This window comes from Oncorhynchus nerka, linkage group LG13 (assembly GCF_034236695.1).
Source record: "Oncorhynchus nerka isolate Pitt River linkage group LG13, Oner_Uvic_2.0, whole genome shotgun sequence".
Taxonomy (NCBI): Eukaryota; Metazoa; Chordata; class Actinopteri; order Salmoniformes; family Salmonidae; genus Oncorhynchus; species Oncorhynchus nerka.
Window position 1 is genome coordinate 14403612 of NC_088408.1, and position 27014 is coordinate 14430625.

General features: G+C 44.7%; 2 protein-coding genes and 1 pseudogene across 3 annotated transcripts in view; 2 read left to right on the forward strand and 1 right to left on the reverse strand.

The window, feature by feature from the left end:
• LOC115139154 (RNA-binding protein 25-like) overlaps positions 1-4958 on the forward strand; it is a 30472-nt gene extending 25514 nt beyond the window's left edge. For both annotated transcript variants that reach the window (XM_065026207.1, XM_065026208.1), the window contains exons 13-16: positions 2910-3226; positions 3615-3713; positions 3812-3859; positions 4052-4958. In XM_065026207.1, coding sequence (XP_064882279.1) covers positions 2910-3226; positions 3615-3713; positions 3812-3859; positions 4052-4144 — 557 coding nt within the window. In that variant the 3' untranslated portion in view covers positions 4145-4958. The remainder of the gene's footprint in view (positions 1-2909; positions 3227-3614; positions 3714-3811; positions 3860-4051) is intronic.
• Positions 4959-6710: 1752 nt separating this feature from the next.
• Positions 6711-12752, forward strand: LOC115139156 (V-type proton ATPase subunit D-like). Its single transcript, XM_029676289.2, has 9 exons — positions 6711-6960; positions 7446-7563; positions 8274-8353; positions 8447-8514; positions 10534-10578; positions 10847-10950; positions 11170-11236; positions 11600-11678; positions 12107-12752. Exons 1-9 carry the CDS (start codon positions 6920-6922, stop codon positions 12249-12251), a joined length of 747 nt encoding a protein of 248 aa, XP_029532149.1. The 5' UTR covers positions 6711-6919; the 3' UTR covers positions 12252-12752.
• Positions 12753-13206: 454 nt separating this feature from the next.
• Positions 13207-27014, reverse strand: part of LOC115139155 (protein PALS1-like) — a 55380-nt pseudogene continuing 41572 nt past the window's right edge.

Consider the following 27014-nt stretch of genomic DNA (forward strand, 5'->3'; position numbering starts at 1 on the left):
ATGACAATGTTGGTGCTCTTGCAAAAACAGGGCACCTGTCCCTGGGATAACCACCGAATGGTACAGAAGTTCCTCAAATTCAGAGCCCATTTCTTTACACAGCTCACTGAAGATGCAGTGCCTCAGAGCACTAGTTCACACACAGTTCACGCATTCCACTACAATTTTTAATACTTCTGCCAGTTTTGGAGGCAAGGTTTTTGTTGCCAACACATGCCTGTGCAGAATCCAATGCGTAACAATGATGTGTGGTGCATCGGCTTTCACTAGCGCAGCAAAACCAGACTTTCTTCCCAGCATGACTGGAGCTCCGTCCGAACAAACTGCAGAAACCATATCCCACGAAAGATTGTTGTCTTTGAAGAAGTCATCCACAAGTTTCTTCACATCGGCTGCCTTAGTTGTTGTTTTGTAAGAGGCTTACAAAATAAAAAATCTTCCTTTATCATGTCGTCTTTCACATAGCGCACGAATACAGCAAGCTGGCTTAGATTGGAAACGTCAGCGAGTGTTGTGTTCTTGTATTTTCCATCTCCATGCAGCTTAAGGAAGTGTTCTCTTAGTTTTGCCCGGTGCTAGAATAGAATTGCTCAACTTGGCATTGCAAATCATGCAGTTAGGACGCTGACTCCCATCACGTTCCGTTATACATGTGAATCCATATCGTACATATTCGTCCGACCACTTTCTTTTTTTGCTCGACATAGTAAGTATGAAGGGATTAAAATATTAAGAAAGAAATCACAAGACGTACAATCACGACAGTCACAAGTCGACTACTGAGTGCACCAAATTCCCTGCAGCACAGATAGGCCAAGCGATGCAGCGTGATCACCTGCAGCAAATGATGGCCAAGCGGGGCGTGTCATCACGAATCATATTAGTCGAATGTGTGTCTTGACCTCCGCCGAACCCCTGAGACTGACTCACCGAACCCCTGGGGTTCGATCGAACCCAGGTTAAGAACCACTGTTTTAGATTGAGCCATATAGCTAGTTTGCCTGAAACTTTTCTCATTCAGAGAATCTCCCGATGCATTAGCTTAATTTAACTAATCTACCAACCAATCATCTCCCACAACACCTTCTCCCTAACCCTCCCTCGAATGCTAGCACGTCACAAGCACAGACCACGCCTCGTTGTCGTTAAATGATGACAGATACACGACATGGCCAAACGTACGTGGGCATCTGCTCCTTGAACATCTCATTCCAAAATCATGTGTATTAATATGGAGTTGGTCCATCTGTTGCACCTGTAACAGCCTCCACTCTTCTGGGAAGGCTTTCCACTAGATGTTGGAACATTGCTGCTATAACAGCCTCCACTCTTCTGGGAAGGCTTTCCACTAGATGTTGGTACATTACTGCTATAACAGCCTCCACTCTTCTGGGAAGGCTTTCCACTAGATGTTGGAACATTGCAACGGGGACTTGCTTCCATTCAGCCACGAAGGCATTAGTGAGGTTGGGAACTGATGTTGGGTGATTAGTCCTGGCTCTCAGTCGGTGTTCCAATTCATCCCAAAGGTGTTTGATGGGGTTGAGGTCAGGGCTCTGTGCAGGCCAGTCAAGTTCACCCACAACAATCATCTCCACAAACCATTTCACTTTGTGAACGGGGGCGTCGGCATGCTGAAACAGGAAAGGGCCGTCCGTAAACTGTTACCAAGTTTGAAGCACAGAATCGTCTAGAACCCTCGATCTTAACTCTGGACCTTGAAGTCAGTTCCACTGCATTGTTCCCATCTAATCAGGGACACAATTATCAGGTAGAACAGAAAACCAGCAGGCTCTGGACCTCGTAGGGTAAGAGTTGAGTTCCCCTGGTGTAGAATGTCGTTGTATGCTGTAGTGTTAAGATTTACCTTCCTTCGAGCTAAGGGGCCCGGACCATGAAAAACAGCCCCAGACCATTATTCCTCCTCCACCAAACTTTACAGTTGGCACTATGTATTGGGGCAGGTAGTGTTCTCCTGGCATCCACCAAACCCAGATTCATCCATCGGACAGGCAGATGGTGAAACTTGATTCATCACTCCAGAGAACGTGTTTCCACTGCTCCAGAGTCCAATGGCGGTGAATATTACACCACTCCAGCCGACACTTGGCATTGAATACAGTGATTTTAGGCTTGTGTGCGGCTGCTCGGCCATGGAAACCCATTTCATGAAGCTCCTGATGCACAGTTCTTGTGCTGACGTTGCTTCCAGAGGCAGTTTGGAACTGAGTGTTGCAACCGAGGACAGATGATTTTTACACACATCAAAACGTATCAGATTTCCTCGGCCTGTGTTAACCTCTGACTTTATTTTGGGCTTTTATCAACAACAAAAACTACAAAAACATTTCCCCCAATGAACCATGGCAGAGTTTAGTGCCGACAAAAAGACCCTATTACTATTGCTGTCTATATCAACTAAATGTAACCGCCCTATTTCAGTCAAACTTTAAAGGTCCTTTGCAGTCAAAAATTTGTTTTTCCTGTGCTTTACAGTTCCACACTGAGATTAGAATAATACAGTGAAATTGTGAAAATGAAAATGCCATTTTAGTGTTAGAGCTGTGAGAAAAGGCCAACCTGAAATGTCAGCCTGTTTTGGTGAGATGGAGTTTTGTCCTGCTTGGTGACATCACCAGGTGGTAAAGGAGTTAATAAACCAATAGGAAAGAGTTCCAAACCTCCAAGCCAATAATGGCTAGTTTTACTTTTTCCCCTCCCCACTCAGACAGTCCTAGCTAAATTCTTGCTTGAGAAATTGCTATTTTTTTCTTTAAAAAAACAACTATTTTAATTCAATCGCAGTAAGGTACTTAATTGTTACCCAGAAATGATATTGAGATTAACACTGCTGCATTTGACCTTTTTTAAGCCTTTCTTCATTAAGTAAAATATATTTCTCTTTACAGGAGCCCCTAATGTTACCAGCCCCAGCCAGCCCAATGTGGCCATCAAACGCAAGAAGCTCACTGTAGACAGTGTCTTCAACAAATTCGACGACGAGGAGGCGGACGAGGCTCCCCGCAAGCGCAAGCTGGTGCCGCTGGACTACGGCGACGATGACAAAAACCTCCAGAGCGTGGTAGACGGCGCCTCGGGACTGGCGGCCATCAAGGGCGCCAACACTGAGGAGAAGCGCAAGCACATCAAGAGCCTGATCGAGAAGATCCCCACGGGCAAGACGGAGTTGTTCTCTTACCCGCTGGACTGGTCCGCCGTGGACTCGGTAAAGATCAGAGAGATTGGGATGAGGGATAGGATGTAGCGATACCCCGGTTTCCAGGCTTGCTGCTCTCTTGCCAACTGATTCCATAAGGTGTTGGCAAGAGAGCCGAAATAGACAGTAAACCAGGCTAGAGTGGTGGGGCGACCAGGCTAGAGTGGTGGGGCGACCAGGCTAGAGTGGTGGGGCGACCAGAGGAGATATGACAGTGGTGGAGAGACCAGAGAGGGAAAATGACACTGGTTGGTTTGATAAGTCCAAGGGAATTGGTGATATTGCCATTTTTTTCTACTTTGACAAACATTTTGATAATATGTTTCTTTACAATACTGATAGACATCTCTGGTGCAGTGACTAAAGAACTGTGTGTCTGACTGTCTATCCTTCCCAGACTCTGATGGATCGACGCATACGTCCCTGGATCAATAAAAAGATCATTGAGTACATTGGAGAAGAAGAGGCTACGCTAGTGGATTTTGTCTGCTCAAAGGTGTGTAAGCTTGATTGTGATGCAATCTACTGGGGGAAGTGGGTGTTCTTGGTATAGCAGTTCATTCTGATTCATTCATTTTGACCTCTTATCGCCAGGTGATGGCTCATGGTACACCACAGGGTATCTTGGATGATGTTGCCATGGTGAGTATCCCAAACAAAGATACTGCAAAGATTCTCAAAATGGTCTCCGTTCAGCTTAAGCTTATTGTTAAAACTACATTTCATCATTTTTGATACCCTGATCATCAAGTTTAGATTGATGCCCATAAAACGGAGCCTTTTAAAAAGTACTAATTTATTGATCCAACTGAAATGCTGTTTCTTTACACCAAGGTTCTGGATGAAGAAGCAGAAGTCTTCATAGTCAAGATGTGGAGGTTGCTGATCTATGAAACAGAGGCCAAGAAGATTGGGCTGGTGAAATAAGAAACCCAAGAAAGCACAGAATGAACATCCAACTTTTTCTAATAGAGTAATCCAACTTTAGTGTTGTTAGTCACCAAAAAAGACTGCTTCTCCATTCGAGCAGCCTAAAATCAAAGAATGGGCTCATCCTAATACCCCAACAATGGCTTTCTCCTATGGACAATATTGAGCTCCCGTTTTCTCATTATTCCAATAGACTCTGGTACATGTATCTCTACTACAGCTGCTGACTGTACAGCCTACATGTGTATGTGCTTGAATGACTTTGACTAAGTGCTTATTGAAGATGCATGCAAGCAACCACTTGGACAATGGCCTGACAACAGTCTCTTGGCTTGAGTTGCCTGTCCCGGGGGTTGGGATGGAGCTGGCAGATAAGCAGCTAGCGTTTGAAGAAGACATGGCTACCAAGCCGTGGGAAGGAGGTTCACTGAAAGGTATCTCACTGGTCTCAGTTTTTCTATAGTTTTGTGATAGTAGTACTTAGAAACATCCACAACTTCTATAACATCTCAAATGCTTAGTCATTGGCATCTGCTGAAACTTTTGTTTAAGTGGAGTAGGTTTGTTTTTGTATTACAAACGATACTTTCTAAAAATGCTATTTGAGGATGATGGGCCAGATACTGAATGTTAGGTCTTACTTCCTGACTTGTGATTGGTTGGTCTCATATAACACCTGACAGAACACTGTATAGGAAAGGTTCATTTGGAAGACCAGCTGAAATGATTGTGATTTGTGAAAACATTGTCTCCATTTTTTTTTTTTTTTGTACCAGTGGAAATTTGTTTTGAATAAAGAGGATTTTCTATAGTTCTGTGTACTTTGTTTTGTAAATAGAGAAATGGCTTGATCTGGCCCAGTGCATAAACCAATAGAATAGAAAGTCATTGTTAATGTTGGATTCTGGGTTAAACTTGGAACATTGCTATCCTAGATACATCAGAAGTAAGACTAGTATCTGAGTGATAGAGAATGGTTGGTACATCAGTAATACTATAGTATCTGGGGGGTGAGACTGGTTGTAGTAATACTATAGTATCTGAGTGATAGAGACTGGTTGTTACATCAGAAGTTAATGGTTATCTGTAGGAGCCAGATGGCTTTGGAATGTGCTGGGTGGACAGGAGGCAGTCACAGGAATACTATAGGTGATACGGGTGGAGAGTTTTGAATTAGACATCAAGGGGCTCGAGGTCAGATCAACTTAAAGGAGAAGGAATGGTTTATTACTTCGTCTTCCAGTCAAACCATAAAATATGTAAGGATTGTAGTGTGTGTGTGTGTATGTATATATATGTATGTGTGTGTATATTATATATATACACATGCATACTTGTGGTGGAAACACGTTGTGTCTAATGCAGCTGTATTGATCCTCTGGGAAGGATAAACTTTCATAGTGTCTGTAGTTTTTACTCAGAATTAGAACCTAACAGTAAGGAAGGCTCAATTTATTTGACCAGCTTTGACAGTGTAGTTTAAAGAACCACTGTGAAACATGGTACAAGCACTTTAAGATCGACATCAAAGTAAACTAGGGGGCTTGTTCAATTTGATGTGAATGTGATTCCCTATTCTACACAATCTGACCAGGGCTGCAATTCATTAGTCTGGGTACCAGTCTTTTTGGTTATCATTCTGCTCCTTGCCAAGCAAAACATTTGGCATCTGTAAAATAGACCTTGGTCTCAACATGCCTCACTGATAAAATAAAGGTTAAATAAAATTGACTTTGGGCGAATCAATGTAGTCAGAGCTAGATTCCACAAAACCGGGTCTATGCTCCACTCTGGTGAAGTTCACAGTAAACTTCCTTCATCGTGTGGTTTAGTACGCTACAAGGACAGTTCCATGACAGAGATCACATGTTGTTCTGATATTTAAATCTAGCGTTACCTGATCATACATCCATGTCCAAAAAACTCCTCCCCTTCAAACCTCTAGACGTCAACGCATCCACATTGATCACACTAGTATGTTCTCACAGCAGATATCTCTAACTGCACTCAATTGCTTTGGCACATATTTTTAGACCGAAAAGAATGAGTTGAAAGATAGATATCCTCTTACTATATTTCCATAAAGTAAACCAGTTTAACGTGATTACATTTGGCACATGCACCTAACTAGCCAATGTAACCGATGTGAAATGGCGAGCAAGTTAGCGGTGGTGCGCGCTAATAGCGTTTCAATCGGTGACGTAATTTGCTCTGAGACCTTGAAGTAGTGCTTGCTTTTGTGGAGCGATGGGTAACGATGCTTCGTGGGTGACTGTTGTTGATGTGTGCAGAGGGTCTCTGGTTCGAGGCCGGGTAGGGGCGAGGGGACGGACTAAATGTATGCTGTTACACCAATGAACTCTTCACAACCCCAGCATACAGCTGTTTTGTTCGCGGTAGACGTCTCACACAATATGGTGTCCTGTATTTATTAGATTTTTTTCTTCAAAAATGTAGCTAGCGAATTGGGCCCAATTGCTACAACTTCAAATTAATCTGTGAGCTCATTTTCCGACCCGGAAGAAAAAGCGCCTGGGTTGACAAGCGCAAGCGCAATAGCTGTTAACAACACAGTCACATGACTACTAACCAGCTGATGTCTTTTCGCACTAGAATATCATGAAGATCACGACATCGGTTACAAATCTGTCATCCTCAAGGTGTAATAAAAGTAGTGCAATATATTTTCTTGATTATTAGAGATATCTGTTTGCCGTCACATCATCCAGACAGAATTGAAGTACAGAAGACTGTTTCTAGCCAAAAAACAAGATGTCAGGAAAAGAGAGGATCGACGTATTCCCCTCTAGAATGTAAGTAACGTTAGCTAGCTAGGTAGCATGTTTGACATTTGGAAGTAATCCTTACAATCTAGCTAGGTTTGCGATTTTATGCTCCCTGTCCTCGTTTGTTAGCTAGCTAGTTGAGTGCAGCCAATTGTGAGGCCTTTAATTAATGATGATAAACTAAACCGTTGCATTTAATTTTTTTACATCAATTTGTAAGGGTATTGGTTATTTTGGGGAGTTTTGCATTGACAATCATTTTAATCCTTTGCCATTTCATGATTAACATCTAAAATAGGACATGTCCCCGTGTCATGTGATGACTGGCCATAATTTCCAAACCAGTTTTTTTTATGTGCCTTACATATCGTCTATGGGGCTACTGTACTTTCCCCAAAACTATTCTCCACAGATTATACCATGTCAAACTACTTAGGCCTACTTACTATGATTCACATCTGAATGTTCATATTTATTATGGAAGTCCTCTGTCTGATGACTTGTCTGTGAAGGGCTCAGACCATCATGAAGGCCCGTCTGAAGGGCGCCCAGACCGGCAGGAACCTACTGAAGAAGAAGGCTGATGCTCTCTCCATGCGCTTCCGTCAGATCCTCCGCAAGATCATTGAGGTAATTCAACTGGGGTTAAAACCATTAGAAACAAGAAAATATTAGACTGGGAAAAGCCATGGACATTAGCCCAAGATGTACTCTGGATGAGCCTGCCTGTACTCCTTAAGGTCCAAAGTTATTTTCAGAGGTACGCTGGCTCTGGCAGCCAAAACAGCCCGATACTCCATCTAAACGTGAATCAGTTCTCAAAGTCTGTGGTCCCGTTCTGTGAGCTTCTTCCATTACACGCAGGCGTTCGGTGCATGCTATATAGCTAATTAGCACAGGTTGTCCCTCTGTCTTCTGTAAACACGTGCCGTAACAGAGATATGGCAATGTGAAACCCTAACCCTATAAAAGGTGTATCAATTTAACTGCAAATCAATGCATGTTCAGAACAAAGCTCTTAACAAAACTCACAGAAGATGCGTTCGTCCAATGGAACAGAGTCATGATCTAGGGCAAGGGCTAGGGTAAATTCAATATGGCTGCCAGCCTACCCATCACCGACCATTGATTTCAATGGGAATATCTGTCCTTGTAGTTCTATTTCTATGTTCAATGGGAATATCTGTCCTTGTAGTTCTATTTCTATGTTTAAAACATTGTCTAATTCCCTGTTTCTTAGTAATATTACTGTAAGTTTGTTTTGTATAACAGATCCTAATGTCATCAGGGCCTGACACATTGACTTCAGTCCTTCTCGTTTCCTCTTGCTATCTCTCTAGACAAAGACCTTGATGGGCGAAGTGATGAGGGAGGCGGCCTTCTCTTTAGCTGAGGCGAAATTCGCTGCTGGCGACTTCAGGTGAGAGGATGTGCATTTGATGCCTTTTATTTTAGGCGTTTGTCTAATGTTTAGTCAATGTTCTCTCATAACATTCTCCTAATGTTCCCTCAGCACTACTGTCATCCAGAATGTTAACAAGGCCAAGGTGAAGGTTCGGGCGAAGAAGGACAACGTGGCAGGTTAGCAGCTCTGGACTCACTAGGGATGTTATAAATGGGCAGCCATTTTTTTTATCGATTTTTCTTTCATAAAATTCCATGTGAATTCAGCGCAGCTGCCAGCAACTGTTTGGGTCTCACAGAGCTTCCCCTTTCAAAGTCTGACGGTTCAGCGTTGCACCTGTACTACCCATTACTGTATCTCAGTTTCACATCAGTCTGCATTTCTTTCTCATTTAACTTCTCAAAGTATTGTCATACAGGCTGCTGTCGCTTGCCTTTCTCTGCTGAAGACAGCGACGTAGTGGAGAGTCGGCTCCAAAATAATTGATTCCTCGACTCCTTGTACGTCGACTACCACTAGAAATCGACTTCTATGATTTAGTATTTTTGGAACGGAGGAGACTGATTGGTTGCCGTACTTCCAAGAACATTAACATCTTTCATAGCGATCTAGCGAGGGACAGAGGGAGGGGCATATTATAGTCAGGACATCCACCAGGCAGAAGCGTACACTAGGCATATCTATCGGCAATCAAAAGTTGTATCTCACAACTTCAGTAAGGCAGAGCCTATCATCAATGAAGAGGCTAGGATATTGAGATGAGTCCAACGCAACACTTCCTACTTACACAGTCAAATCAAACTTTGTCACTTCCGTCGAATATAACAAGTGTAGACCTTACTGTGAAATGCTTATTTACAAGCCCTTAACCAACAGTGCAGTTCAAGAAGCGTTAAGAACAAATTGACCAAATAAATGAAAGTATAAAAGTAACACAATAACATAACAATAACGAGGCTATATACAGGGGGGTACCGGTACTGAGTCAGTGTGCGAGGGTACAGGTTAGAGGTCATTTGTACATGTAGGTAGGGGCATGTGACTATATAGATAATAAACAGTGAGTAGCAGCAGTGTACAAAACAAATGGGGGGGTCAATGTAAATAGTCCGGTGGCCATTTGATTAATTGTTCAGCAGTCTTATAGCTTGGGGGTAGAAGCTGTTAAGGAGCTTTTGGTCCTAGAGTTGGCGGTACCGCTTGCCGTGCAGTAGCAGGGCAAAGTCTATGACTTGGGGTGACAGGAGTCTGACAATTGTATGGGTTTTCCTCTGACACCTGGGTCCTGGGTTGCAGGAAGCTTGACTCTAGTGATGTACTGGGCCGTATGCACTACCCTCTAGTGCCATACCAGGCCGTGATGCAACCGGTCAGGATGCTCTTGATGGTGCAGCTGTAGAACTTTTTGAGGATCTGGGGACCCGTGCCAAATCATTTCAGTCTCCTGAGGGGGAAAGGTTGTGTCGTGCCCTCTTCACGACTGTCTTGGTGTGTTTGGACCATGATAGATCGTTGGTGATGTGGACACCAAGGAACTCAATTGCACTGCCACATCCGATGAGCGTCAGAGCCGGTGTAGTAGGATTACATTTGAATCCTGTATTGACACTTTGCTTGTTTGTTTGTTCGTCTGAGGGCATAGCGGGATTTCCTAAATATACACACAGGTTATCTTCTCTGATCTTCTAGGTACATATACACACAGGTGATCTCCTCTGATCTTCTAGGTACATATACACACAGGTTATCTTCTCTGATCTTCTAGGTACATATACACACAGGTTATCTCCTCTGATCTTCTAGGTACATATACACACAGGTGATTTTCTCTGATCTTCTAGGTACATATACACACAGGTTATCTCTTCTGATCTTCTAGGTACATATGCACACAGGTGATATTCTCTGATCTTCTAGGTACATATACACACAGGTTATCTCCTCTGATCTTCTAGGTACATATACACACAGGTTATCTCTTCTGATCTTCTAGGTACATATGCACACAGGTGATATTCTCTGATCTTCTAGGTACATATACACACAGGTTATCTTCTCTGATCTTCTAGGTACATATACACACAGGTTATCTCCTCTGATCTTCTAGGTACATATACACACAGGTGATCTCCTCTGATCTTCTCTGTACCTTTTTAGAACATGTCTGACCTGTGTGATTCTACTCTCCCTCACAGGTGTCACTCTACCTGTGTTTGAGCTCTACCAAGAAGGAGGGGACAGTAAGTCGTTTTATTGTGTCCTGTTTTGCTCAGTTGGTAGAGTATGAATGTGTGACTAAGTCTTTTTTTTATAAACCTTCTAAATGGCAGTTTTGTTATCATAACATATGAAATAATCTCAAATATTGGCATGTCTGCATTTATGGGCAAGTGTTTAACAAAGTGTTTTTTACAGGTTTAAAGGAAGCTTTGTCTATGCCCTGCTATTGAACTTGTGGTGGTGTTTGTGTCACTACTCACGGTATTCCTTCCACCCTCTACTTGTTAGGTTATGAGCTGACAGGTCTGGCCAGGGGAGGAGAGCAGCTCTCCAGGCTGAAGAGGAACTATGCTAAAGCAGTGGAGCTGCTCGTGGAGTTGGCCTCCTTACAGGTAGGGGGCACTCTGTTCATTAGGTGCCAGATAGAATGAAACAGGAAGGGACTTTCCAGGCCTTGGCCAATAAGAACAGCTTATTTTCGTTTTCCCATTGCAAAAGGTTAACGTTTTCTGGTGCCCTAAAGACCATGATCGCAGGGAGTAAGTCTGTGGTGAAACCTGTCTGTCTCACTAAACAACAACAGTCTCATGGTCTCACTGTTTGATCGACAGACTTCCTTCGTCACACTGGATCAAGCCATCAAGATCACCAACCGCCGTGTGAATGCCATCGAGCATGGTGAGTCCGCCCTGGATTTCAAGACAACCTGTGCCACATATGGGGCGGCAGGGTAGCCTAGTGGTTAGAGCGTTGGACTAGTAACCGTAAGGTTGCAAGTTCAAACCCCCGAGCTGACAAGGTACAAATCTGTCGTTCTGCCCCTGAACAGGCAGTTAACCCACTGTTCCTAGGCCGTCATTGAAAATAAGAATTTGTTCTTAACTGACTTGCCTGGTTAAATAAAGGTAAAAACATCAATTATTATTTTTTAAATTTTATTAACTTTATTTTACTAGGCAAGTCAGTTAAGAACAAATTATTAACAATAATGGTAATAGGAAGTGAGCAAAATTATTAAAATGTGATTTCAACTGTCCGCAGTAATCATCCCCCGCATTGAGCGTACCCTCAGCTACATCATCACAGAGCTGGATGAGAGGGAACGAGAAGAGTTCTACAGGTAACTTATATTTCCAGACCATCTCCCTTTAAAATAAAAAGTGTCCCTCAACTCCTTGTATCACCGTCTGTATAAAGGGTTCTAATTCCGTTTCTATGGAAAGAGGTCTCATCTTTTAATCTGTGCCCTTATAGCCTCAATGGTCAATTTTCTTCTTTTGTTTGAAAAAAGTGTCAAGCTATATTGGTGATTTATTGCCACCTGCAGTACTGGAGTCCTGAACCAAATGTTGTAATTAATTGTGGCCGCTAGATGGTGACATACAGTAGCTTAAAGCCATTTACAAACCATAGCCCATTTATTTAAAGAAGACAACGCTCTGATCATTGGCTGATTTCTCCAAAACAATAGGATCCCCACCTAGTTGACTACTTTAAATGGTGGAAGTCCATGCTAAAACTATCTCTATGGCGTGTCCACCTCCTCAGGCTGAAGAAGATCCAGGAGAAGAAGAAGCAGATGAGGGAGAGGACTGAGAAGGAGATCGCCGCCCGTCTGGCCAAGCTGGGCCCCATCGCTGAGCCGTCCAACATGCTGACGGAGGAAACCGACGAGGACCTGCTGTTTGAGTGACATCCCATTAGTCATCCTATTTATTCATGTTGTCTTTGTGTACACCGGTGATGTTTTGTCGTTTTCAGTATTGGAGATGTCCCAGATGTCCCCCTGTTTTGAACTGAGGTTTAAACTTTAAAGTCAGAACTTTGCTCACAGCAGTTCACTAGTGCATTGACGTTGTTAAATCTGACATTCGTTATCTTTTGGATACTTAAAGCAGCATGGTTTACATATGTGGCCTGTATTCAGCATTCCATCTGATTGGTTGAGAACATAGTTTACGGTTTCACCAGAACACTCAAGTCAATGCCGTCGTTCTTTTCCCCCGAAGTGTCTGCTTTGTGGAGGCTAGTCCCGTCCATGTGGGGTTATATTAAACAGACTTACATTCTATGGCATTGACCCTTTACAGGAGGATGGCTAACATGTAGGTACCTCATCTGCTGTTGCACCCTGAGGACAACCCTACCTGTGTCAGAGCACTTCATCCAAATAAAGATTCTGTATATTCCTCAAGTGAGTTTGATATTTTAGCCACAATTTGTGTATCAGGCTGCATTTCCACATGCAGCCCAATTCTGATCTTACTTACATGTTTAGGTAACACAATTGATATTTATGAAGTGTATCTAATGTCCAACATTATGAAACCGTGCTCAAGAGAAATGTTAATTTTATTGAAGATGGCTTCTTGAGTACCAATGAAAAATGTTTGTCAGATTAATTGTTGAAGTAGGCTACAGCTCCTAAATTATTCAACCTAACTAGGAGCTTGATTTAATGTGTAACGCTGAAGTTCAGTGCGATTGAAATTTAAAGGCAACATTCCCATGTTTGCGGAGACTGGACTCCCGATAAACGCTGCATGTGTCGGCTCAATGGGAAAATGACAACTTCAAGCACGCTATAGCGCAGATCTCCGGCGATAATGATTGAATCAAGCCCCTTGATACACTAACTAGACAATAGCTACTAAGGTGATCTTTACTGATGATTGAGGTACAAGCGCAGCAACACAACATAGTACTATCGTTCATACACAGCAACTACCTTACCATATTTAGAATACAAACGGCTTCTCTTTGGTTCTCACTTCTAGGAGAAAGTTACATAGTAGCAAATTGGTCCTCCATTGAGAGATATTGCTCCTGTGCGTTGTATACCTTACATTGGGGTCTGAGGTAATGGTAAACCACCTCTTCTAAAAATAAACACATTTTACAATCATAAATAACTATTGAGGTTGAAATATGTTTTCTACAGTTTCGGATAAATGTCTTTGCATAGTCTACTGGAATGTTGACGACATTGACACAAAAGAACATTCACACAGACAAAACACACATATAAGACAGTATCCATCCCTGCAAAAGTAGTAAAGTCCACCTACCATAAGAAGGCTAGTTAAAGGACAAGTCACCCTTTTGGTCAGAGAAGGCATGGGCCCTCTATTTTGTGTCAACGAGGGTCTAACGGTGGCCTCAACGATTATTGTCCATTCCTCCAGAGCTGTGGGTCATGTTCATTAGGGTACACTGTAGTGAAACGTTTACTTTTTTTCCTGAAAATGAAAACAGGTGGTTCTTATTGGACGAGTCCATGTAGTCCCTTCCTGTTTCAATCTGTTTTCTTCCGTTTGGTGCCTAATGAACACGACCCAGGCCACACTCATTCATGAGGCTCCCTGGGGTTGACCTCTAGGGTGAACCCTCACCCCTGACCCCTAGCACAACCAGGAGGAGGGTACCCACTGGGGCTCTGTGTCCAATTTGTCAATGAGCCGTAGCAGCTCGTGGAAGGCTGTTTCTGGCTCGCTGTTAACGATGGCGGTGTCAAACAGGTGGCCGTAGGCCTGCTCCATCTCCCAGGCCTTCTCCATCAGCTCCTTCAGTTCCTCTGGCTAGATGCAGGGAAACACAGGAGGGAAGGACAGAGGTTAAATATATCCTGGCTAGATGTTGGGAAACAGGAAGGAAGGACGGGGTTTAGAGATATCCTGGCTAGATGTTGGGAAACAGGAGGGAAGGAGGGGTTTAGAGATATCCTGGCTAGATGTTGGGAAACAGGAAGGAAGGGCGGGGTTTAGAGATATCCTGGCTAGATGTTGGGAAGGAGGGGTTTAGAGATATCCTGGCTAGATGTTGGGAAACAGAAAGGAAGGACGGGGTTTAGAGATATCCAGGCTAGATGTTGGGAAACAGAAATGTTGGGAAGGAAGGACAGGGGGCTAGATGTTTAAGAGGATATCCAGGCTAGATGTTGGGAAACAGGAGGAAGGACGGGGTTTAGAGATATCAGAAAACAGGAGGAAGGACAGGGGGATAGATCCTGGCTAGATGTATGGAAACAGGAAGGAAGGACAGGGGATAGAGATATCCTGGCTAGATGTTGGGAAGGAAGGACAGAAAGATATCCTGGCTAGATGTAGGGAAACAGGAAGGAAGTTTAGAGATATCCTGGCTAGATGTAAAACAGGAAGGAAATAGGAAGGAAGGACAGGGGATAGAGATATCCTGGCTAGATGTATGGAAACAGGAAGGAAGGACAGGGGATAGAGATATCCTGGCTAGATGTTGGGAAACAGAAAGGAAGGACGGGGTTTAGAGATATCCTGGCTAGATGTAAGGAAATAGGAAGGAAGGACAGGGGATAGAGATATCCTGGCTAGATGTAGGGAAACAGGAAGGAAGGACAGGGGATAGAGATATCCTTGCTAGATGTAGGGAAACAGGAAGGAAGGACAGGGGATGGAGATATCCTAGCTAGATGTAGGGAAACAGGAAGGAAGGACAGGGGATAGAGATATCCTGGCTAGATGTAAGGAAACAGGAAGGAAGGAAGGACAGGAGATAGAGATATCCTGGCTGGATGTAGGGAAACAGGAAGGAAGGACAGGGGATAGAGATATACTGGCTAGATGTAGGGAAACAGGAAGGAAGGACAGGGGATAGAGATATCCTGGCTGGATGTAGGGAAACAGGAAGGAAGGACAGGGGATAGAGATATCCTGGCTAGATGTAGGGAAACAGGAAGGAAGGACAGGGGATAGCGATATCCTGGCTAGATGTAGGGAAACAGGAGGGAAGGAAACAGAAGAAAGGACAGGGGGATATCCTGAAGGAAGGACAGGGGATAGAGATATCCTGGCTGGATGTAGGGAAACAGGAAGGAAGGACAGGGGATAGAGATATCCTGGCTGGATGTAGGGAAACAGGAAGGAAGGACAGGGGATAGAGATATCCTGGCTAGATGTAGGGAAACAGGAAGGAAGGACAGGGGATAGAGATATCCTGGCTAGATGTTGGGAAACAGGAAGGAAGGACAGGGGATAGAGATATCCTGGCTAGATGTTGGGAAACAGGAAGGAAACACAGGGGATAGAGATATCCTGGCTAGATGTTGGGAAACAGGAAGGAAGGACAGGGGATAGAGATATCCTGGCTAGATGTTGGGAAACAGAGGGAAAAATAGGGGTTAGAGCAGGGTTTCCCAAACTCAGTCCTGGGGACTCTAAGGGGTGCATGTTTTGTTTTTTCTCTAGCACTATACAGCTATACAGCTTGATTATTTGAATCAGCTGTATAGTGTTAGGGCAAAAAACAAAATGTGCACCCATTTGGGGCCCCCAGGACAGAGTCAGGGAAACGGTAGGTTAGACATATCCTGGCAAGATGTAGGGAAACAGGAGTGAAGGAGGGGTTTAGAGATATCCTGGCTAGATGTAGGGCAACAGGAAGGAAGGAGGGGTTTAGAGATATCCTGGCTAGATGTAGGGAAACAGGAGGGAAGGACAGGGGATAGAGATATCCTGGCTAGATGTAGGGAAACAGGAAGGAAGGACAGGGGATAGAGATATCCTGGATAGATGTAGGGAAACAGGAGGGAAGGACAGGGGATAGAGATATCCTGGCTAGATGTAGGGAAACATGAGGGAAGGAGGGGTTTAGAGATATCCTGGCTGGATGTAGGGAAACAGGAGGGAAGGACAGGGGATAGAGATATCCTGGCTAGATGTAGGGAAACAGGAGGGAAGGAGGAGTTTAGAGATATCCTGGCTAGATGTAGGGAAACAGGAAGGAAGGAGGGGTTTAGAGATATCCTGGCTAGATGTAGGGAAACAGGAGGGAAGGGGGGTTTAGAGATATCCTGGCTAGATGTAGGGAAACAGGAGGGAAGGAGGGGTTTAGAGATATCCTGGCTAGATGTAGGGAAACAGGAGGGAAGGAGGGGTTTAGAGATATCCTGGCTGGATGTAGGGAAACAGGAGGGAAAGACAGGGGATAGAGATATCCTGGCTAGATGTAGGGAAACAGGAGGGAAGGAGGAGTTTAGAGATATCCTGGCTAGATGTAGGGAAACATGAGGGAAGGAGGGGTTTAGAGATATCCTGGCTAGATGTAGGGAAACAGGAGGGAAGGACAGGGGATAGAGATATCCTGGCTAGATGTAGGGAAACAGGAGGGAAGGAGGGGTTTAGAGATATCCTGGCTAGATGTAGGGAAACAGGAGGGAAGGAGGGGTTTAGAGATATCCTGGCTGGATGTAGGGAAACAGGAGGGAAGGAGGGGTTTAGAGATATCCTGGCTGGATGTAGGGAAACAGGAGGGAAGGACAGGGGATAGAGATATCCTGGCTAGATGTAGGGAAACAGGAAGGAAGGAGGGGTTTAGAGATATCCTGGCTAGATGTAGGGAAACAGGAAGGAAGGACAGGGGATAGAGATATCCTAGCTAGATGTAGGGAAACAGGAAGGAAGGACAGGGGATAGAGATATCCTGGCTAGATGTAAGGAAACAGGAGGGAAGGAAGGAAGGACAGGGGATAGAGATATCCTGGCTGGATGTAGGGAAACAGGAGGAAGGACAGGGGATAGAGATATCCTGGCTAGATGTAGGGAAACAGGAAGGAAGGACAGGGGATAGAGATATCCTGGCTGGATGTAGGGAAACAGGAAGGAAGGACAGGAGATAGAGATATCCTGGCTAGATGTAGGGAAACAGGAGGGAAGGAAGGAAGGACAGGGGATAGAGATATCCTGGCTGGATGTAGGGAAACAGGAAGGAAGGACAGGGGATAGAGATATCCTGGCTGGATGTAGGGAAACAGGAAGGAAGGACAGGGGATAGAGATATCCTGGCTAGATGTAGGGAAACAGGAAGGAAGGACAGGGGATAGAGATATCCTGGCTAGATGTTGGGAAACAGGAAGGAAGGACAGGGGATAGAGATATCCTGGCTAGATGTTGGGAAACAGGAAGAAAGGACAGGGGATAGAGATATCCTGGCTAGATGTTGGGAAACAGGAAGGAAGGACAGGGGATAGAGATATCCTGGCTAGATGTTGGGAAACAGAGGGAAAAATAGGGGTTAGAGCAGGGTTTCCCAAACTCAGTCCTGGGGACTCTAAGGGGTGCATGTTTTGTTTTTTCTCTAGCACTATACAGCTATACAACTTGATTATTTGAATCAGCTGTATAGTGTTAGGGCAAAAAACAAAATGTGCACCCATTTGGGGCCCCCAGGACAGAGTCAGGGAAACGTCATATCCTGGCAAGATGTAGGAAACAGGAGTGAAGGAGGGGTTTAGAGATATCCTGGCAAGATGTAGGGAAACAGGAAGGAAGGAGGGGTTTAGAGATATCCTGGCTAGATGTAGGGAAACAGGAAGGAAGGACAGGGGATAGAGATATCCTGGATAGATGTAGGGAAACAGGAGGGAAGGACAGGGGATAGAGATATCCTGGCTAGATGTAGGGAAACATGAGGGAAGGAGGGGTTTAGAGATATCCTGGCTGGATGTAGGGAAACAGGAGGGAAGGACAGGGGATAGAGATATCCTGGCTAGATGTAGGGAAACAGGAGGGAAGGAGGAGTTTAGAGATATCCTGGCTAGATGTAGGGAAACATGAGGGAAGGAGGGGTTTAGAGATATCCTGGCTAGATGTAGGGAAACAGGAGGGAAGGGGGGGTTTAGAGATATCCTGGCTAGATGTAGGGAAACAGGAGGGAAGGAGGGGTTTAGAGATATCCTGGCTAGATGTAGGGAAACAGGAGGGAAGGAGGGGTTTAGAGATATCCTGGCTGGATGTAGGGAAACAGGAAGGAAGGAGGGGTTTAGAGATATCCTGGCTGGATGTAGGGAAACAGGAGGGAAGGACAGGGGATAGAGATATCCTGGCTAGATGTAGGGAAACAGGAAGGAAGGAGGCGTTTAGAGATATCCTGGCTAGATGTAGGGAAACAGGAGGGAAGGAGGGGTTTAGAGATATCCTGGCTAGATGTAGGGAAACAGGAGGGAAGGAAAGATATCAGGAGGGAAACAGAAGGAGGGGTTTAGAGATATCCTGGCTAGATGTAGGGAAACAGGAAGGAAGGAGGGGTTTAGAGATATCCTGGCTAGATGTAGGGAAACAGGAGGGAAGGAGGGGTTTAGAGATATCCTGGCTAGATGCAAGGAAACAGGAGGGAAGGAGGGGTTTAGAGATATCCTGGCTAGATGTAGCTCAAGGCAGAACTATTACTGTACCAGCAGAGGAGAAATAGTTCATTATAGCTTCTCACAGGTATAATGATCAACATGATAAGTGTGATTCATGTTATACATTCACTGTGGATATTAATGTATCTATGGTACTTGCTGATAAAGGGCTTTTTGTGAGATAAGTACCTTTGGGTTTTTTCCATCCTTGGCCAGCAGGGTGCGGAATCGCTCCTGAGAGGGAGGAGCGATGAAGATCACATAGGGCTTGAGGTTGGAGGACCCGAGCACCCGCAGTGACTGAGTGAGAGACCGAAGGGAAACAGCAGCAGGAGGAGGGGAGAAAATGATCAAAACAAAGGGAGATAGAGAATAGAGGAATAGCAGCGTGGATAGTATGCTTTCAAAACATGATATGAAATTTCCTCCACAACATATTCTCAACTAGCGGCTAACAGTCCCACTTTCAACTAAACATAACTTTTAAGGCTTAAAAAGCCTTTATGAACCATTCATAAGCCCTGTAAAGATGCTTAAAATGACATGCTACATAAAGTGTGGCACAAGGGCTAAGCACCAGGTGTAAGGACACATCACCCTTTATGTAGAATGACTTACTTACACATGATTTATGAAGCATCTATGTAGTGCTTATGAAGTGCTATGTAGGGCTTATGAAGTGCTATGTAGGGTTTATGAAAATGTAGTTTCCTACCTTAGTGTGCAGGCACAGCAGACAGATCCTGCCTGAGTTGATGACCTGTCGAACCGAGTCACTGCTGGTGCCATACAAGTTCCTGTCGTACTCCCCAGACTCGATGAACTTCCCTGCTGCGTCGTCCGTCTCAAACGCCAGCCGGTTCACAAAGTGGTACTCCCTCCCATTCTTCTCATGTATCCGTGGGCTTCTCGTTGTATCTGAGTGATAACGATTGTTGAAATGAGAATTTGGTATATTAAATGTATGTTAAATGTATAATTAAGTTTTTGTCTGGTCTATTGTAATAAAGAGTTAAAATAAAAAAAGAAATGAGAATTTGTTAGAAGCTAATCTGTATGTATTGGTAACGTCGACCCTACCTGATTGAATTGCTGCAGTAATTTGTCAATGCTTCAAGCTATCAAACCCCATCAAACTTTATTTAAAGTCTGTTTAATAATCACAACACTTAAATAATATATAAAAACCTAACAGGACACGAACTGAACCTCCCACAAGAACAAGTGGGTCTTGTTCCCATCACAAGTCTTGCCCCGCCCCCCAATCCCCTGCTCTGATTGGTCTACTTACGTGGCACGGCGCTGGCGAATCTGTCCGGCTGGATAGACAGCAGCCTCCGCCGCAGCTCTTCCTGCCCGCTGTTGGGCGGACCAATCAGGGCGATGGGTCGCTTGCGACTGGCCGGCTGGTGGTAGAGCGCCATCTCCTCATAGGTCAGGATGTCATCGGCGGAGTAGTCTGAGCGCGACAGAGGTAAGTAGAGAGGTTGGGGTTTACTGAAGATGTTGCAGATTGAAATGTTGCAGAAATGTTACTCTATATACATATCAGATATAAATATGTTATGTAGAACATATATACCTATCAGAATATTCCACAACATTCAGCTGAGGGGGAACATGGCAGATAGAAATTCCATGAATAGAGCAGGCATGATTACTGGGTACATGTCAGAGGCATATCTGTTATACCCAATCCATTCATTTCTGAATGTGCCCCAGAGTCCAGCCTCCTGTGTGCCAACAAGACTGAGGTAATAAGACTTCCTGCTAGGAGAGGACTTTCCACTCTCATACTTTAACTCTAAGACACACCAGTAACATAGGCTGGCCGAGAGTACTTAGCACCTCTGAATGTAATGTCCGAACCGAGTTCGCACCGATTTTACAGTGCCTTCGGAAAGTATTCAGACCACATTTGTTCAGGTTACAGCCTCATTCTAAAATGGAAAAACATATATTTTTAAAATCTTATCAATCTAGACACAATAACAAAAAATAAACTGTTTTTTTTAAATTGTTGAAGCACCTTTGGCATCAATTACAGCCTCGAGTCTTATTGGGTACAACGCTACAAGCTTGGTACATCTATATTTAGGGAGTTTCTCACATTCTTCTCTGCAGATCCTCTGTCAGATTGGATGGGGAGCGTCGCTGCACAGCTATATCCAGGTCTCTCCAGAGATGTTCAATCAGGTTCAAGTCCACTCAAGGACATTCAGAGACTTGTCCCGAAGCCACTCCTGCATTGTCTTGGCTGTGTGCTTAGGATTATTTTGCTGTTGGAAGGTGAACCTTCGCTCCAGTCTGAGGTCCTGAGCGCACTGGAGCAGGTTATCATCAAGGATCTCTCTGTACTTTGCTCAGTTCGTCTTTGCCTCGATTCTGACTAGTCTCCCAGTCCCTGCCACTGAAAAACATCCCCACAGCATGATGCCGCCACCAACATGCTTCACCATAGAGATGGTGCCAGGTTTTCTCCAGACGTTGGCATTCCGGCCAAAGAGTTCAATCTTGGTTTCATCAGACCAGAGAATCTTGTTTCTCATGGTCTGAGAGTCTTTAGGGTGCCTTTTGGCAAACTCCAAGTGGGTTGTCATGTGCCTTTTACTGAGGAGTGGCTTCCGTCTGGCCACTCTACCATAAAGGCCTGATTGCTGGAGTGCTGCAGAGATGGTTGTCCTTCTGGAAGGTTCTCCCATCTCCACAGAGAAACTCTGGAGCTCTGACAGTGACCAACGTGTTCTTGGTCACCTCCCTGACCAAGGCCCTTCTCCCCTGATTGCTCAGTTTGGCCGGGCGGCCAGCTCTAGGAAGAGTCTTGGTGGTTCCAAACTTCTTCCATTTAAGAATGATGGAAGCCACTGTGTCCTTGGGGACCTTCAATGCTGCAGAAATGTTTTGGTTCCTTCCTCAGATCTGTGCCTCGACACAATCCTGTCTCTGAGCTCTACGGACAGTTCCTTCGACCTCATGGCTTGGTTTTTGCTCTGACATGCACTGTCAGCTGACCTTATATAGACAGGTGTGTGCCTTTCCAAATCGGTTCCAATCAATTGAATTTACCACAGGTGGTAGAAAGATCAAGGATGATATATTTAAACTAGATGCAACTGAGTCTCAAGTCTCATAGCAAAAGGGCTGAATACTTATGTAAATAAGATATTACAGTTTTAATTAAAAAAAACTATTTTCGCTTTGTCATTATGGGGTATTGTGATGTCATTATGGGGTTCTGTGATGTCATTATGGGGTATTGTGATGTCATTATGGGGTTCTGTGATGTCATTATGGGGTATTGTGATGTCATTATGGGGTTCTGTGATGTCATTATGGGGTATTGTGATGTCATTATGGGGTTCTGTGTGCAGATTGCTGAGGATGTTTTATTTATTTAATCCATTTTAGAATAAGGCTGTAACGTAACTAAATGTGTAAAAAGGCAATGGGTCTGAATACTTTACAAAGGCACTTTACAATCGTCTGAAAATCTATTATAATGTACATAGGGACATTGCGAGAGAGATGCCAAGTCCCAAATCAACCCCTATACCTATGGGGTGTCTATGACCTATGCCCTCCTATGTGGTGGATATCTGAGATGACTTGACAGGTGTGAGCAATATGGTAGTAGCTCCACGTCTGATAGGCTAAGTGGAATTTTCACCATATTCCTCACACCAATCAAATATCCACAAGTACATAGGGGTCTAGCAGTCCATTTGGGATTGGACCAAAAAGATGTAGGAGAAAGAACCTTACCAACGTTGCTGCTGGGGTTGTACATGGTTTTCTTCCTCAGCTTTTTGTTCTTCTTTGAACACCAAAGCTTCCCTGGAGAAAATGAGAAGTGGAAAATGATCAACAGATGATTTAGAGCATATCAGATCATAATGATTGTGTGTGTGTGTGTGTGTGTGTGTGTGTGTGTGTGTGTGTGTGTGTGTGTGTGTGTGTGTGTGTGTGTGTGTGCGTGCATGCTTGTGTTTAGACACCTGTGATAGTGCCTGGAGTGTGTAACTGAGCAGTATATATAGTAATCCCCTTACCTGGGCTGTCAGGATTCCTGTCCACAATGGTTTTCTTCATAGCTTCTCTCTGCTGCTGGAAGCTCTTCCCTGGGAGAGGGGGAAGGAAGACAGAAACATTTACTTGGGGGGAAAAAATGAAGGGGTAGGGGTTGTTAGGGTTGGGGTTAGGGTTGGGTACCTGGTACTAGCCCGGCTAGGGGCTGGTTGTCCTCATCTCCCTCCCGGTAGGCCTGCCACCAGTTGGGGTCGTCCTGGCTGATAATGTGGAGGATGTCTCCCTTCCGGAAGGACAGGCCCAGCTCCCTGCACGGCACGTACGGGTCATCAGATGGGTCGTAGTTAAAATACGCCCTCACGTGCATCTGAACACATGGGTGACATAATCATCATCATCGCTCAGAAGAATTTAGTAACTGATTATGATGTAATAATTTAACACACATGTTGTGCATGCACGCAGACAGGCACGCGCACACACACACACACACACACCCTGAAGGAGCCTTACCACCGTCTCTCTGTGTGGGGGAGTTTTCGTCTGAGAGCTGGGGATGAGGAGGAAGGTCAAAGTGCCATGCATCTCCGTCTGAGGTGAGAGACCAATGACGCTGAGTACAATCCACAGTACATGGAATCAGCTTCATTCAAATTAACTAAGCATCTCCGTCTGAGGAGAGAGACCAATCTACAGTACATGGAATCAGCTTCATTCAAATTAACTAAGTATTACACAATGTAGTGTCATGTACTGTAATGTTTTGTGGTTTCAAGAATGAGGAAAGATGGGGTCGAGCCGAGGCTACATAAAATGTTATATGAATTAGATCTGATGGCATCAAAGCGACATACTGACACAAGTCAATGGGCACATTATGTGTGTGTCTGTGCATGTTTTTTATTTGACTTATTTAACTAGGTAACTCAGTGAAGAACAAATTCTTATTTGCAATGACGGCCTACCAAACAGCCTCCTGCGGGGACGGAGGATTAAACAATAAAAAAATATATATGACAAAACACGCATCTCGACAAGAGGGACACCACAACACTACATAAAGAGTGACCTAAGACAACAACACAGCATGGCAGCCACACATGACAACACAGCATGGCAGCAACACAACATGGTAGCAGCACAACATGGTAGCAGCACAAAACATGGTACAAACATTATTGGGCACAAACAACAGCACAAAGGGCACGAAGGTAGAGACAACAATACATTACGTGAAGCAGCCAAAACTGTCAGTAAGAGTGTCCATGATTGAGTCTTTGAATGAAAAGATGAAGAAAAACTGTCCAGTTTGAGTGTTTTTTGCAGCTCGTTCCAGTTGCTAGCTGCAACAAACTGAAAAGAGGAGCGACCCAGGGGTGTGTGTGTGTGTGTGTGTGTGTGTGTGTGTGTGTGTGTGATATCAGTGTGAGCGATTCTCAATTAACCAATTACTCACCAGAAGGTCATGGACCTCATTGACGTTTTTCCCACGGACCGGGCACGCCGTTGATCTGCAGGATCTCATCTCCCTCGGCCAGTAGTCCGCTTCGCTCGGCTGTCCCGCCCTTCACCACGCGACTCACCACCACGCTGTCCATCTCGTTCGAACTGTGGCTCCCTGGGGACAAGACACACAGGCAAATACACTACCAGTCAGATAGACTTATCAGTACAAACCACCTAGATGTACCTGACATAAACACACACAACTAGAAAGACAAGTCTACATCAGAGAATTTATAATACAGTACAGTACATTACTATACAAATACAGTACATTATTATTATTATATTTTTAAGTTGAACCTTTATTCAACTATGCAAGTCATTTAAGAACAAATTCTTATTTACAATGACGGCCTACCAGGGAACAGTTGGTTAACTGCCTTGTTCAGGGCAGAACGACAGATTTTTACCTTGTCAGCTCCGGGAGTTCAATCCAGCAACCTTTCGGTTACTGGCCCAACACTCGAACCACTAGACTACCTGCTGGTTACTGGCCCAACGCTCTAACCACTAGACTACCTGCTGGTTACTGGCCCAACACTCAAACCACTAGGCTACCTGCCGCCCCAACATTACAATACAATACAGTAATATTCAGTACATTACAGTGCAATATTTGCTTTATTGGTCCATTTGCACCGATATTCTTGATTGTTTTAATCAGATGTGTGTGTGTGTGTGTGTGTGTGTGTGTGTGTGTGTGTGTGTGTGTGTGTGTGTGTGTGTGTGTGTGTGTGTGTGTCTTACAGAGGCATGTCACCGGCCTTCTCCAGCCGCACCAGTTTGACGGTCTCTCCCATGTACTGGATCACACTCTCTTCTGGGTCCGGCTCCAACTCCTGCTCTGCCACCCTGTCATGGGCCTGTATCAGAGCCTGGGAGAGACAACACACAGGTACATGGGAGACAAGGAGTGTGTGCCGTGGAAACTGGGTGTTTATTCCATTTGATTGTTGTAGTACTTGACTTGGATGAATTGGAGCTTTTTGATACACAGTGCGCACACAACTCACAGCACAACACACGATACAACACAACTCACAACACAACTCACAACACAACACACAACTCACACCTCACCTCAACACAACACAACTCACAACTCACTCACAACTCACAACACAACACATAACTGACACACAACTCAGCACAACTCACAACACACCTCAACACAACTCACAACACAACACACAAATTTAAAACTCACAAACTCTGACTCTCACACTCACAGCACAAAACTCACAACACAACACAAAACACAACTCACAGCACAACACACAGCACAGCTCACAACACAACTCACAACACAACACAACTCACAGCACAACTCACAACACAACACAACTCACAACACAACACAACCTGACACACAGCACAACTCACAACACAACACTGACTCACACACAACTCAAAATACTGACTCACAACACAGCACAACTCACAACACAACTCACAACACAACTCACAACACAACACAGCACACAACACAACTCACAGCACAACACAACTCACAACACAACTCAAAACACAACTCACAACACAACACAACTCACAACACACTTTGAAACTCGGCTTCCATCCCTTATGATTAAACATGCCCGTTTTACCCAAAGCCCACCCTGTCTCTCTCTTCCTCCCTCCCTCAACACCAGCCGACAGCAGACTCCACCTCTAAAAGATTTCCCCCTCACTTCATTTAAGGTGACGGGCTCTCCGTATGCCGCAGTTAATAACCGTTAAACCAAATGAGTGTCTTTATCCCGCAGAAGAGACCTGGGAAGGCAGAAAGGAGGGCTGACTGAGGGCTGGCTAAGCTTCCAGCGTACACACAATCCCTCTTAATCTGCCCTGCATTTAGGAGGCAGGATTCGCCTCCATCAATCATAAAAACACCTCGATCTCGAGAAGGATGAGGAGGAAGGAAATGAGAGAAGAGGGAGGAGAGGGAGGCAGTGTGTTCCTAACAGGTTACCTATTCACTACCATTTTACATGGGGGTTTGTTGATCTGTTTACCTGTGTGTGTCTGTGTGTGTGTAGCTAGAGTGAGGGTCGCTAACCGGGTCAGATAGTGGGAAGGGTCACGTTCCGCAGCATAACCGGAGGGAGGATAATCCACTGCCTGTTGGTTGCCGTTGCGGCAAATGCCTGTGTTTAATTGGACATGATGCCCAGTGGAGTCAATGGAGCAACAGTGGGGTTTGGCAGGTCACACAGTCACATGGTCACGGTCACGTGTCGGCACACAAATCAAATCAAATGTATTTATATAGCCCTTCGTACATCAGCTGATATCTCAAAGTGCTGTACAGAAACCCAGCCTAAAACCCCAAACAGCAAGTAATGCAGGTGTAGAAGCACGGTGGCTAGGAAAAACTCCCTAGAAAGGCCAAAACCTAGGAAGAAACCTAGAGAGGAACCAGGCTATGTGGGTTGGCCAGTCCTCTTCTGGCTGTGCCAGGTGGAGATTATAACACAACTAGTCTCGAAATTCCCAGACCTAGGGCAACAGCTCATTGGTACATTGTGGGAGGAAAGGCGTCTGTCTAGGGAGACTAGCATGCAAGACCAGGGCCCGGATCCTCTCTATATTCTACTGATTGCACCTTCTAGGGTATACAGCACAGGAGGCTGGTGAGGGGAGGATGGCTTACTTAATTTCGTTCCAGCCATTACTATGAGCCCTTCCTCCCAATGAAGGTGCCACCAGCCACCAGTGGTACACAGTAGGTGTTGAGCCTCTCAGTTGCCCAGCTGTAGCATGTTATTT